Here is a 13,661-nt window from a genome sequence, read left to right on the forward strand (position 1 = left end):
TAACGTCTCTCTTTCTCCATTCTTTCAGGTGACTGTGACAATATCAGTAAAGTGCGTTCTCCGGGAGAGAGGCCAGTGATCTCCCGCCCACCCGTAAGGCCTCCGGACCCTCCCAGCAGAGCAGCCTTAACCCCCAAAGCGGACGCCGGCTCGGGTGGAAAGGAAGACCTCAATGAATCAGTGTAAGGAAAGACCAGCGACAGCTGGCTGCTTAAAGGATGTCAGTTAAACGTTTATTTCAGCAAAGCATCTGCTACCATCTGCCAGAAAAAAAAAAGAATTCCTAAAGTAGCTGTAAAGCCAACCGGATGACAATTTTGTTTGCTAAAGTACTGTTTATCCTAAACCATTGCCTTTTTTTAACTACTTAACCCCCGGACCATATTGCTGGTCAAAGACCAGAGCACTTTTTGCGATTCGGCACTGCGTCGCTTTAACTGACTAATGCGCGGTCGTGCGACGTGGCTCCCAAACAAAATTGGTGTCCTTTTTTCCCCACAAATAGAGGTTTATTTTGGTGGTATTTGATCAACTCTGCGGTTTTTAGTTTTTGCGCTATAAACAAAAGTTATAGCGTTTACAAAATAGGGGGTATTTTTATGGCATTTTTATTAATATTTTTTTTTTTACTAGCAATGGCGGCGATCAGCGATTATTTTTTTTTTATTTTATTTTTTTTGGTACTGCGACATTATGGCGGACACGTCGGACACTTTTGACACATTTTTGGGACCATTGGCATTTTTATAGCGATCAGTGCTATAAAACTGCATTGGATTACTATAAAAATGCCACTGGCAGGGAAGGGGTTAACACTAGGGGGCGGGGAAGGGGTCAAGTATGTTCCCTGGGTGTGTTCTAACTGTAGGGGGGGGGGTGGGACTGACATGGGGAAATTACTGATCTTCTGTTCATACATTGTATGAACAGAAGATCAGCATTTCTCTCCCGGTCCCTGCTCTGTAACGAGGGATCGCGTGTGCCCGGCGGCGATCGCGCCTGCCGGGCACGGGAGTCGGGGGCGTGCGGGGGGGCGGTGCGCGCACACGCCCCTAGTGGCCGGCGCGAGAGCCGACGTATAGCTACGGGCTCTCGCGCAGGGGAGCCGACGTGCCGCCGTAAAACGACGTCGGCTGGTCGGCAACCAGTTAATAAAATACTGTGTTGGCCCCCTTTTATAATCTTTGTTGCACCTCAGTGCTGCTGATCTCCTGCAACCTTTTTGCATCCACTTTCTGCCCATATAAATTTTCATATGGATGCATGCACTTTTTATTTATGAACTTAAACTTTATCTATTTATCTATTTTATTATATTTACATATACAGTATATTCGCTTGGATATCATCTTGGATATTTTGATTATTATACACGATTTATATAGCGCCAACAGTTTGCACAGCGCTTTGCAATGTAGGAGGGGGGTGGGGGGGACAGCACAATTGCAATACAGTTAAATATAGAAGGGACAGGAGGGTCCTCTCATGGAGCTTACATTCTAAAAGGATGAAGGGACGTGATCCAAAAGGTATTAGGTGCGGGGGATGATTTGATAAGGATTGCTCAAGTATAGTCCCTTGTTGGGTGTGGGATAGGCTTCCCTGAATAAATGAGTTTTCAGGGATCTCCTAAAAGGTGGACAGGGTAGGGGCTGATCAGACATACTGGGGCAGGGAGTTCCAGAGGATGGGAGAGGCTCTAGTGAAGTCCTGTAGGTGAGTGTGGGAGGAGGTAACAAGGGAGCTAGAGAGCAGGAGGAGCGGAAAGGACCAATATCTGCGGAGGTGGTTGGTGATGTAGATGGGGGCGATGTTGTGGATGGCCTTGTATGTTGTGGGTTAGCATTTTGAATTTTACACGGTGGGGTAGTGAAAGCCAATGAAGGGATTGGCAGAGAGGAGCAGCAGTCACAGATCAGTTGGTGAGGTGTATTAGTCTAGCAGCAGAAATTATAATAGACTGAAGGGGGGAGGAGTCTGTGTAAGGGAAGGCCAATAAGGAGAGAGTTGCAGTAATCAAAGCGGGAAATAATCAAGGAGTGAACAAGTTGTTTTGTGGTGTCATAAGTCAGGAAGGGTCGAATTCTGGAGATGTTGCGGAGGTTAAGGCTGCAAGATTTAGCCAGTGATTGGATGTGGGGACTGAAGGAGAGGTCAGAGTCAAGGATTACACCCAGCGTGTGTGGAGGGACCAATGGTTGTGCTGTTGATGTTGTAAAGGCTGAAGTTTTTTTTTTTTTTATCTTCATGAAGGTAGAATACCTTGTGTGCGCTGCTCCCCCCCCCCAGCCCCCCTAATACTCACGTGAGCCCCCTCTCTGTCTAGCGATGTGCACGAGATCCTCAGCGAAGGCCCATTGGCTAAGACAGAAGCAGGAGCCAGTGGATCCCACTGCTGTTAGTTGCAGCCAGTGAGCCAATGAGGAGAAAGTGGGGCAGGGTATTTTTTTTTCCCAGTAATGGTGGCGATCAACGACTTCTAGCAGGCTTGTGATATTGCGATGGACAAATCAGACACCTTTGACAATTTGTGGAGACCAGTGACACTAATACAGTGATCGGCGCTACAAAAAAATATGCACTGTCACTGTACTAATGACAGTGGCTGGGAAGGGGGTTAACATCAGGCGCGATCAGTTAAAATGTGTGCCTAGGTTGTGCTTTTCTCACTGTGTGAGAGGTGCTTTGACAAGGAGAGAAGGCGTTGATCCACGTTCCTGCTTTACAGGAACACCGGATCAAAACCGTCCCTTCTGACAGAACGTTAATCGGCCTGGTTTACATAGTGTGACAGGAAGTCAGGTAAATCGGTGGGTGTTGTCACAGACGGAACATACATTTCTGCATTGTTTAGACAATAAACCAATCGTTATTAGGCGTCGGCTGGAAAATGTAGCCAGGAAGGCTAAGGGCCGTTGAAAGACTCCAGCTGTTCAGAGTGAGGCAATTAAGGCCTCTATAAGAAGTCCAGAGGGTTACCACTAATTGCTGCATCATTCCTAAGGCTTTGTGAGTAGGAGAGCAGCTTACTGAAAGTCTCCTGAGGAGGTGAGGAGAGGAGTGATTTTTCTGTGTGATAAAAATCAAGACTATTGTTTTGTGCTGTATGACCAGCACTGTCTACCCGGCAGTAGGCTGTGCTAGACTCCATAGATAGGTTCCTGTGTGGAGGTAGACACCCAGAGTGGCTAGGATTTATTTTATGTTTGATTTTGTTTATGCTGTTTGAATTTTTGCTATTGTTTTCCAGCAAGATGTAAAAATAAACCAGAAACTTTGTTTTCAACCGTCTTCGACTGCCTGTCTGTATAAATTCAGTGTGTGGAGAACCCATCCAAGGGGTCACACACCCCGCTACCGAGCTAACCCCTTACAGTAGGCAGACTGCAGTTCTGCCTGTGTAATGAATGATCTGTGGGTGCCGGCGAACATGGAGTCCATGGTACCTGCAGATTAGCTCCCGCTGTATGTGATCACAGCAGGAAGGGATCGCAGGTGGCAAGCGCATGCGCCCCAGACCCAGAAGTGTCTGATCACGCTATGTGATCTGGCACAGAGCAGACACCCTGCCTCAGTATATGTATGGTGGCCAGTCCACAAGTGGTTAATAGACTTCACTGTGCTTCTAGGCATTGATAAAGCCTTTATCCAAGAGATCCTGGTGACAGTGCCTTGCCACTCATAGTTGATGGTTTGCTTCAGTTGCACTATCAGTGATTGAAATGCTCCAGGAAAGCTCTTTTCATGCTGAGCTAATCAAAAGAGAGTGGCCACCCTCCCGCAGTAGATGTTATGGTGGCCAGTCCACAAGTGGTTAATAGACGTCACACTGCTTTTAGGCATTAATTAAGCCTTTGACATTTTTTTTTGTATCCATCTCTTGACTTGTACCTATCCATAACTTTATTCCAGTGATCCCGGTGACTGTGCCTTGCCACTCATAGTGCAACTGAAGCAAACAATTAACTATCAGGGATTGAAATGCTCCAGGAAAGCTCTTTTCATGCTGAGCTAATCAAAATGACCACAGCTGATCACAGTTGAATGGCTTTGTGTGCCATTGAGAAGGTGGTGATTTGCTACACCTGATTAAGTTTACAAGTCATTTTTAGGAGGAGGGTGATCCTTTTTCCAACTCGTGATTCTGTTTTTATATTTTCTGACATGTCGGTGTTGTAATTTTCATTTGGATGTTATAAGTTGCACTGAGTAAATACAGCTGGATAAACAAAAAACTGTCTGTCTTTTCTATGCATACAGCTGTAGCCAAAAGTTTTGAGAATATTAATTTTCACAAAGTCTGCTGCCTCAGTTTTTATGATGGCAATTTGCATATACTCCAGAATGTTGTGAAGAGCGATCAGACGAATTGCAATTTAATTGCAAAGTCCCTATGCCATGTAAACTAACTTAATCCCATAAAAACAAAAACATTTCCACTGCTTTTGTTAAGGCTTCAGGGCGCCCATTAACCACTTAAGCCCCGGACCTTTAGGCAGCTAAATGCCCAAGCCAGGTTTTGCGATTCGGCACTGCGTCATTTTAACTGACAATTGCGCGGTCGTGCAACGTGGCTCCCAAACAAAATTGACGTCCTTTTTTTCCCCACAAATAGAGCTTTCTTTTGGTGGTATTTGATCACCTCTTTTTATTTTTTGCGCTATAAAAATAGAGCGACAATTTTGAAAAAAAAATCAATATTTTTTACTTTTTGCCATAATAAATATCCCCCAAAAACATATATAACATTTATTTTTTTCCCTTAGTTTAGGCCGATACGTATTCTTCTACCTATTTTTGGTATAAAAAAAATCGCAATAAGCATTTATCGATTGGTTTGCGCAAAATTTATAGCGTTTACAAAATAGGGGATAGTTTTATTGCATTTTTATTATTATTATTTTTTTACTACTAATGGCGGCGATCAGCGATTTTTTTCGTGACTGCGACATTATGGCGGACACTTCGGACAATTTTGACACATTTTTGGGACCATTGTCATTTTCACAGCAAAAAATGCATTTAATTTGCATTGTTTATTGTGAAAATGACAGTTGCAGTTTGGGAGTTAACCACAGGGGGCGCTGAAGGAGTTATGTTTCACCTAGTGTGTGTTTACAACTGTAGGGGGGTGTGGCTGTAGGTCTGACGTCATCGATCGAGTCTCCCTATAAAAGGGATCACACGATCGATGCAGCCCCCACAGTGAAGCACGGGGAAGCCGTGTTTACATACGGCTCTCCCCGTTCTTCAGCTCCGGGGAGCGATCGCGACAGGGCGGCTAGAAACAAATAGCCGCGCCCTCATCCCGGATCGCTCCCTGAGGCTTTACCGACCGCCGCATGTACCGGGGGGGGTCCTGATCGGACCCCCGACCCGCGGAAAGGCAGCGACGTGCGGGCACGTCGTTCTGCCTGTCCGTGCCATTTTGCCAACGTATATGTAAATGCGGCGGTCGTTAAGCGGTTAAAGTCCAGCAAGCGCCAGGATCGGCTCCTACAGTTGATTCGGCTGCGGGATCGGGGCACCACCAGTGCAGAGCTTGCTCTGGAATGGCAGCAGGCAGTTGTGAGTACATCGACACACACAGTGAGGCGAAGACTTTTGGAGGATGGCCTGGTGTCAAGAAGGGCAGCACATTAGGGACAGACTGATATTCTGCAAAGGGTCCAGGGATTGGACTGCTGAGGACTGGGGTGGAGTCATTTTCTCTGAATCCCCTTTCAAATTGTTTGGGGCATCCGGTAAAAATCTTGTCTGGAGAAGAAAAGGTGAGCGCTACCATCAGTCCTGTGTCATGCCAACAGTAAAGCATCCTGAGACCATTCATGTGTGGGGGGGCTTCTCAGACAAGGGAGTGGGGGGCTCACTCACAATTTTCCCTAAGAACACAGCCATGAATAAAGAATGGTACAAAAACACCCTCCGAGAGCAACTTCTCCCGACCATCCAAGAAGAGTTTGGTGAGGAACAATGTCTTTTCCAGCATGATGGAGAACCTTGTCATAAGGCGAAAGTGATAACTAAGTGTCTTGGGGAACAAAACATCAAAGTTTTGGATCCATGGCCATGAAGCTCCCCAGACCTTAATCCCATTAAGAAGTTGTGGTCAACTCTCAAGAGGCAGGTGAACAAAACCCACCACAAATGCTGACAAAGTCCAAGCATTGAATCTTCTGCCATCGGTCAAGATGTGGCCCATAAGTTGATTGACAGCATGCCAAGGGGAATTAACCACTTAAGGACCGCCTCCTGCACATATACGTCAGCAGAATGGCACGGCTGGGCACAAGCACGTACCTGCAAGTCCTCTTTAAGTGCCCTGTCGCGGGCGCTCGCCCGTGACCCGAAGCTCCGCGGCCGCGGGACCCGCGGACCCGATCGCTGCTGGAGTCCGGCAATCGGTCCCCGGAGCTGAAGAACGAGGAGAGGAGTTGTGTGTAAACACAGCTTCCCCGTTCTTCACTGTGGCGCTGTCATTGATCGTGTGTTCCCTGATATAGGGAAACACGATCAATGATGCCACATGTCCAGCCCCGCCCCCCTACAGTTAGAAACACATATGAGGTCACACTTAACCCCTTCAGCGCCCCCTAGTGGTTAACTCCCAAACTGCAATTGTCATTTTCACAGTAAACAATGCATTTTTATAGCATTTTTTGCTGTGAAAATGACAATTGTCCCAAAAATGTGTCAAAATTGTCCGATGTGTCCGCCATAATGTCGCAGTCACGGAAAAAATCGCTCTTTGCATAAACCTAATGTAATTGTGAATAAAAGTCTTTGACACTTATGAAATGCTTGTAACTATACATCAGTATACCATAGTAAGATCTAAAAACACTGAAGCAGCAGCCTATGAAAATGTTATATTTGTGTCCTTCTCAAAACTTTTGGCCAGGTCTGTACATCCATGAAGCTGGTGAAATGTACACTCTATTGATGTCGTCTCTTCTACTTTTTACAGAGTCGCCTCCCGTACCAAGTTTTTTGAGAAGGCTTCCAGACCAAGGGGAAGGTGATCATTGAATTTTACTCATTTAATGTCAAGTTTATAATGGATTATAGATTATTTTGCTTCTAAATTTATAAAGGGTAACTCCACTTTCATGGGGGGGAAAAATAATACCGCATATACAATTGTGACACATTGTACCCCATACTCATTCACATAGGGTGGGGGGCTGGGATCTAGGGGCCCCCATATTAAAGGGGGCTTCCAGATTCCAATAAGTCCCCCGCAGACACCGACAACCGAAGGCCAGGGTTGTCAGAAGGAGGCCCTTGTCCTTAACGTGGGGATAAGGCTCTTTGGGGTGGGGGGGGTAAGGCCCCAAAACCCCCATGTTGAGGGCATACAGCCTGGTACGGTTCAGGAGTGTGTGTGTGTGGGGGCGCTCGCTTGTCCCCACCCCCTTTCCTGACCTACTGGGCTGCGTGCTTGGATAAGGGTCTGGTATGGATTTTGGGGGGAACCCCAGGCTGTTTTTTCAGCGTGGAAGGGTTCCCCTTAAAATCTATGCCAGACTGAAGGGCCTGGTATGCTCTTGGAGGGGGAAACCATGCCGATTTTTTTAAATTTTTGCCTGGAGTTCCCCTTCAAGATCATTAGAGCACAAGTCGCATGCCAAAGTTGGATCAGTCATGACTCGTTAGAATAACAAAAGGTAGGAATCCACAAGAAAGATTGTTAAAATCCTTGCAATGTTTTTAGATCACACAGAGGTGAAGGTTCGAACTCTTCAAAGGCGTTACTCTTTAAGCAAATTTATGCCAAAATAAATACAGAGGCTACCAAAGCTGACCTCCAGAGCATGCAAAAGCATTTGGTCCACACAAAGGGCTTGTTCACCCCAGGTGTGGTAGGGCCAGGGCTGGGACAAAGGGTGGGCAGGAGGGGTGGCTGCCCTGGGTGCAATGGTTTCCTGTAGGGATGGGGGCACCTTCCTTCTGTTACAAGGCTGACAGGAGTATTGACGGCAGCAGTGATTTTGACAAGCGAGACACTGCTGGACAAAGGATCCCCTAAGCGTGCCCATTGTGAAGGGTAGTGCAGTTTGGCATCTTTGACCTGGGCACTGCATGACCTTATCCCAGCAATGGGTAGGATTACTTGGGGGGGGGCTGTTCCAGCGCAGTCCCACTGCAAGACAAGGCAAAATGCCTCATCTCCTATGTGGGAGAATGGTATGTACTGAAAGAGTATGGCATACCATACTTTTTTGCAGTGCAGTGGGGGTCAATGTCACTGTGACGTTGCAATAAAGTTCACTAAAAAATGAATCTTTACCCCTTTGGTAAGATTTATGTTCCAGTTGGGGGGGGGGCATGTCCTCCCAGTTGTCATGGGACATCTTGAGGGCATGGCTACTCATATCAAGATATTTCTGCCTGTTAGTTAAACCTTTGTCAAGGCTTGACAAAGAGGCAGGAACGCCTTAAAACATCCAGCTATGTACCCAGGATGTCCCCCTGCATCTGGTATCATCCATTGGGTTCCTCTGAACAGTGGCGTAGCGTGGGTTGTCAGCGCCTGGGGCGAGACAAGTACTTTGCGCCCCCCCCCCCCCTGACCCACGGACTTACCTATTTTCAGCTATCTCCAGTCTGGTCACACGATCCACCATGTGAGAGAGCGGTGGCTGTAGGGAAGAGGAGAGCATGCTTGATAATGACTGGTAAAGCCTGGAGTGGTGACATCATGCATATGTTCCTATGTCCCACCTGTTGTTGGCACTCCCTCCTCTTCACACTCGTGACAGCGCCCCTCTAAATTTTGCGCCCAGGACAGTGGCCCCCCCTCGCACCCCCCACGCTACGCCACTGCCTCTGAAGTCTCCTCCCGACCAGGAAATGCTTTGAACTTCCCATACCTACCCAGGAGGAACCAGTGCTTCAAAATCCTTGGACTGGATGCATCTGCTATGGGGGTTCCCTGCATGCCCTGATTTACATGCCTTCGCAAACTTACTTCATGTGAGTTGCCAATTTGTTGTCATACAATAAATGTTTTAAAGGGGTTGTAAAGGAAATTTTTTGTTTCCCTAAATAGCTTCCTTTACCTTAGTGCAGTCCTCCTTCACTTACCTCATCCTTCCATTTTGCTTTTAAATGTCCTTATTTCTTCTGAGAAATCCTCACTTCCTGTTCTTCTGTAACTCCACACAGTAATGCGAGGCTTTCTCCCTGGTGTGGAGAAAGCCTCTAGAGGGGGCAAGCAGGAGTGTCAGGATGCCCACTAACACACAGCTCCTTTCTCTATCTGCAAAGTAGAGAGTGTCCTGACCCTCCTGCTCGCCCCCTCTCCCCCTCAAGAGGCTTTCTCCACACCAGGGAGAAAGCCTTGCATTACTGTGTGTAGTTACAGACAGAAGAACAGGAAGTGAGGATTTCTCAGAAGAAATAAGGACATTTAAAAGCAAAATGGAAGGATGAGGTAAGTGAAGGAGGACTGCACTAAGGTAAAGGAAGATATTTAGGGGGGAAAAAAACTACCTTTACAACCCCTTTAATGTTGAACTTGGATGGCACCCTCCGCGGTGTGTGTTTTGCAGGCACTACAGCGTCAAAAATAGCGCCTGCAATCCGCCCTTAAACAGCTGCACCATTGTCTGCAGTGTGAAAGTCCGAGGGCTTTCACACTGGAGCGTTGCGCTAGCAGGACGGTAAAAAAAAGTCCTGCTAGCCGCATTTTTTTAGCAGGGGGAGGAGCTGTGTGATTACTGCTCCTTCACCGCTGCTGCACTTTGAAATCAATGGGACAGCGCGGCTATACCGCTCGAAATGCGCTACTGCAGGTTTTAACCCTTTCTTGGCCCTCCGTTAGCGGCCAAAATGCGCCACAAATGTGGCCATAGCATTGGTGGTAAAAATAGCGGAGTTTTACGGCCGTTGCTATGAGAGGCTCAGTGTGAAAGGGGTCTAACCCTTCAAAAAAAGTAAACCCTTTTTACATAGGCCAGTTCTTCAGAGGGCTGTAGTCCAGTTGTCAAATTCTTACTCGGGTTGCGAAATTTGGCCTGGGCATCTAGTCACTGATGACCTTTTGGACAGGAAAGGCTCAGGTAGATTTATTCAGAACCGTTAATTGTGTACACGTAGCTAAATCTGTCCGTGGGTGGTGAGAATTCCTACGGCGTGTCGAGATCCAGCCACATGGTCGCGGCTGTGTCTGATAGTAATTAGGCTGCTCAGACATTCGTGATATACGGCTTCCATACCAAGTTTAGTGTTGCTTTCCCAAGAATATTCGGCATAGAAGTGGCTGTTTCCAGTTGTCTTCCGTTGATGAAAATAGTTGGCCGCCAATACAGACTTGAGCAACCCAATAAGTTCTACAACCGCACAACCTTGGATTTTTGTTATTGTTGCCTGAGGAGATTCACTCTTATTTGTTCTGGTGACCATTGCCCTCGTGGCAGGGAAATTTTATTTCACTTCCTATACAAAATGGCAGAAGGATGGCGATTATTGCGGTGTCAAAACAAGTCAATCATTTTTTTTTAAAGGAAGACAAATTTTATTAGAGTATTATAAAAGGTAATACAAACACTAGTTCATATGATATTAAAGCAGTGGTTCACCCTAAAAACTACATTTTCTTATTCCACTGCCCCCCCACATTACAATCCGATTAAGGCTCTTATTATTTTTTTCCTGCTGTACATACCTTAGTACAGCATATTCACCCGTGCATCCGGGTTGCGAGTCCCGCGGGAGTGGGCGTTCCTCACATGTGTGTGATTGACGTTTTGCCCAAAAACGAGCTCCCCCCCCCCCCCGATTGGCGAAAGGAGCCGAACGGCGATGCGCATGCGCAGTATAGCGCCGACTCGCCGTTCGGCTCCTTTCGCCAACCGTGACACGGCTTACGCGACGGGGGGGGAGCTCGTTTTTGGGCAAAACGTCAATCACCAGCATGTGAGGAACGCCCACTCCCGCGGGACTCGCAACCCGGATGCACGGGTGAATATGCTGTACTAAGGTATGTACAGCATGAAAAAAATAATAAGAGCCTTAATCGGATTGTAATGTGGGGGGGCAGTGGAATAAGAAAAAGTAGTTTTTAGGGTGAACCACCCCTTTAACCGCTTAACCACTAGCCGACCAACCGCCGCAGTTATACAGCGGCAGGTCGGCTCGGCTGCGCAAAATCGCGTAGCTATACGTCATTTCGCATTCCAGCCATTAGTGGCGCGTGCCCGCAATCGCTCGTTACAGAGCGAGAACCGGGAGCTGTGTGTGTAAACACACAGCTCCCGGTCCTGTCAGGGGGAGAAATGCCTGATTGTCTGTTCATACAATGTATAAACAGCGATCAGTCATTTCCCCTAGTCAGTCCCACGTCGTCTGTGAATGGGGCTGGACGCCATTTACGTTCACGTCGAAAACAATGACGTCATTTGGAGCAATGCACCCTGGGAGTTTTGACAGACGGGGCATGCGCAGTTCGTTCGGCACGGGGACGCACTTCATTTAAATGAAACACGCCCCCTACTTGCCGCATTTTAATTCTGCGCCATTACGCCGCGAGAGATACCCTACGCCGCCGTAACTTACGGCGCAAATTCTTTCAGGATTCAAAGGAGGGCAAAGCAAGTTACAGCGGCGTAGCGTATCTCGCATACGCTGCGCCCACGCAGATGTATGTGGATCTGCCCCGTAGTCTCTTATCAGAATCCTGTCTGATGAGGTGGCAACGTAGGAGCACAATTGGGAGACAGAGCATTGTCACCCTATAACAGGAAGTGTCCAAACAAGGACCTTAATGGCAGGATCACCAGCAATTATCCTTATGAAAGATGCAGATTTATAAAGATTAATATGAGTTTGGAAACACCATCAACATGTTAAAGCGTATTAGAGATTTTATGGATTGGATTTACATCTACTTTAAGGTACAACCTTATCTGCTTATACAAATACTATGTTTAGTGAGATTTGAATATTTCGGAGATGCGGCTGCTCCATTGTTAACAATGCTTTTTTTATTTCCCACACAGTCCCCCGTCACCTCCCCAACGGATTTCAAATTCAGAGGAAAGTTGAATCTTTAAGGTATAAAATTGATAAAATGATTCCAAATTTTGTTGGGTTGTATGAGATATTGGAAACATGTAAATTTGTGTGTATATTGTAGTAGTTATATATGTATATATCGCTCTCTATAATGGTGATGGTGAACCGCGGCACCCCAGATGTTTTGGAACTACATTTCCCATGATGCTCAACTACACTGCAGAGTGCACGAGCATAATGGGAAATGTAGTTCCAAAACTAATGGGGTGCCAAGGTTCACCATCACTGGTATATACAGTGTGTGTGTGTGTGTGTGTGTGTATATATATAATTTTATATAATCTCACAAAAGTGAATATACCCCTCACATCTTTTTCAATTATTTATTACATAGTCAGGTTGAAAAAAGACACAAGTCCGTCAAGTTCAACCATAGTCTATCTTTTTATGTGGCAACACTGAAGAAATGACACTTTGCTACAATGTTGTGTAGTGAGTGTACAGCTTGTATAACAGTGTAAATTTGCTGTCCTCTCAAAATAACTCAACACACAGCCGTTAATGTCTAAACCACTGGCAACAAAAGTAAGTGAAAATGTCCAAATTGGGCCCAATTCTCCCTCCCCGGTGTTGTGGCTCGTTGTTGTTACAAGGTCTTAGGTGTGAATGGGGAGCAGGTATGTTAAATTCTGTGTTATCGCTCTCACTCTCTCATACTGGTCACTGGAAGTTCAACATGGCACCTCATGGCAAAGAACTCTTTGAGGATCCTAAAAAAAGAATTGTTGCTCTACGTAAAGATGGCCTAGACTATAAGAAGATTGCCAAGACCCTGAAAATGTGCTGCAGCACGGTGGCCAAGACCATACAGCAGTTTAACAGGACAGGTTCCGCTCAGAACAGGCCTCGACATGGTCGACCAAAGAAGTTGAGTGCACGTGCTCAGCATCATATCCAGAGGTTGTCTTTGGGAAATGGATATATGAGTGCTGTCAGCATTGCTGCAGAGGTTGAAGGGGTGGGTGGGGCGTCAGCCTGTCAGTGCTCAGACCATATGCCGCACACTGCATCAAATTGCTCTGCATGGCTGTCATCCCAGGAGGAAGTCTCTTCTAAAGATGATGCACAAGAAAGCCTGCAGTTTGTTGAAGACAAGCAGACTAAGGACATGGATTACCATGTTCTGTGGTCTGATAAGACCAAGATAAGCGTGTGTGGCGGGAACCAGGTGAAGAGTACAAAGACAAGTGTGCCTACAGTCAAGCATGGTGGTAGGAGTGTCATGGTCAGTGTTGCCAACCGCTAGTATTTTTACGGGCAGCCAATAAAAAAACAGGCAATTTTCTCCTGCCAGTAAAACGACCATCCGAGTGCTTGCTACAGTGTGATTGGGCAGCTCTGGTGGAGGCTGTGCCTGAACATGTTGTGTGATGTCATGGTGCAATGGAGCCAAGCAGAGTGGCCAGAGCCTCATGTGTGGGGTCTGCAGTATGGGAGCAAGGCAGGCTGGAACCAGGACCGTCAGTGCTGTTTAGACTGGAGTGGACTGAAGGGACCACTAGACTTTGGGAGAGACTGTCACTGACTCAGGAGAGGACATGTCGTGTCGGTGAGGTGCCATCATCAACTGTGCTGCTACACAC

The 13,661-nt window shown here is 46.8% G+C and overlaps 1 protein-coding gene across 3 annotated transcripts in view; it reads left to right on the forward strand.

Annotated features, from left to right (window-relative positions):
• Positions 1-13,661, forward strand: part of OPHN1 (oligophrenin 1) — a 234,765-nt gene that overhangs the window by 209,766 nt on the left and 11,338 nt on the right. For all 3 annotated transcript variants that reach the window (XM_040322901.1, XM_040322902.1, XM_040322903.1), the window contains 3 exons: positions 29-182; positions 6,968-7,018; positions 12,003-12,057. In XM_040322901.1, the coding sequence (XP_040178835.1) occupies positions 29-182; positions 6,968-7,018; positions 12,003-12,048 (251 nt within the window). In that variant the 3' untranslated portion in view covers positions 12,049-12,057. The remainder of the gene's footprint in view (positions 1-28; positions 183-6,967; positions 7,019-12,002; positions 12,058-13,661) is intronic.

Source organism: Rana temporaria, chromosome 9, assembly GCF_905171775.1.
Source record: "Rana temporaria chromosome 9, aRanTem1.1, whole genome shotgun sequence".
NCBI lineage: Eukaryota > Metazoa > Chordata > Amphibia > Anura > Ranidae > Rana > Rana temporaria.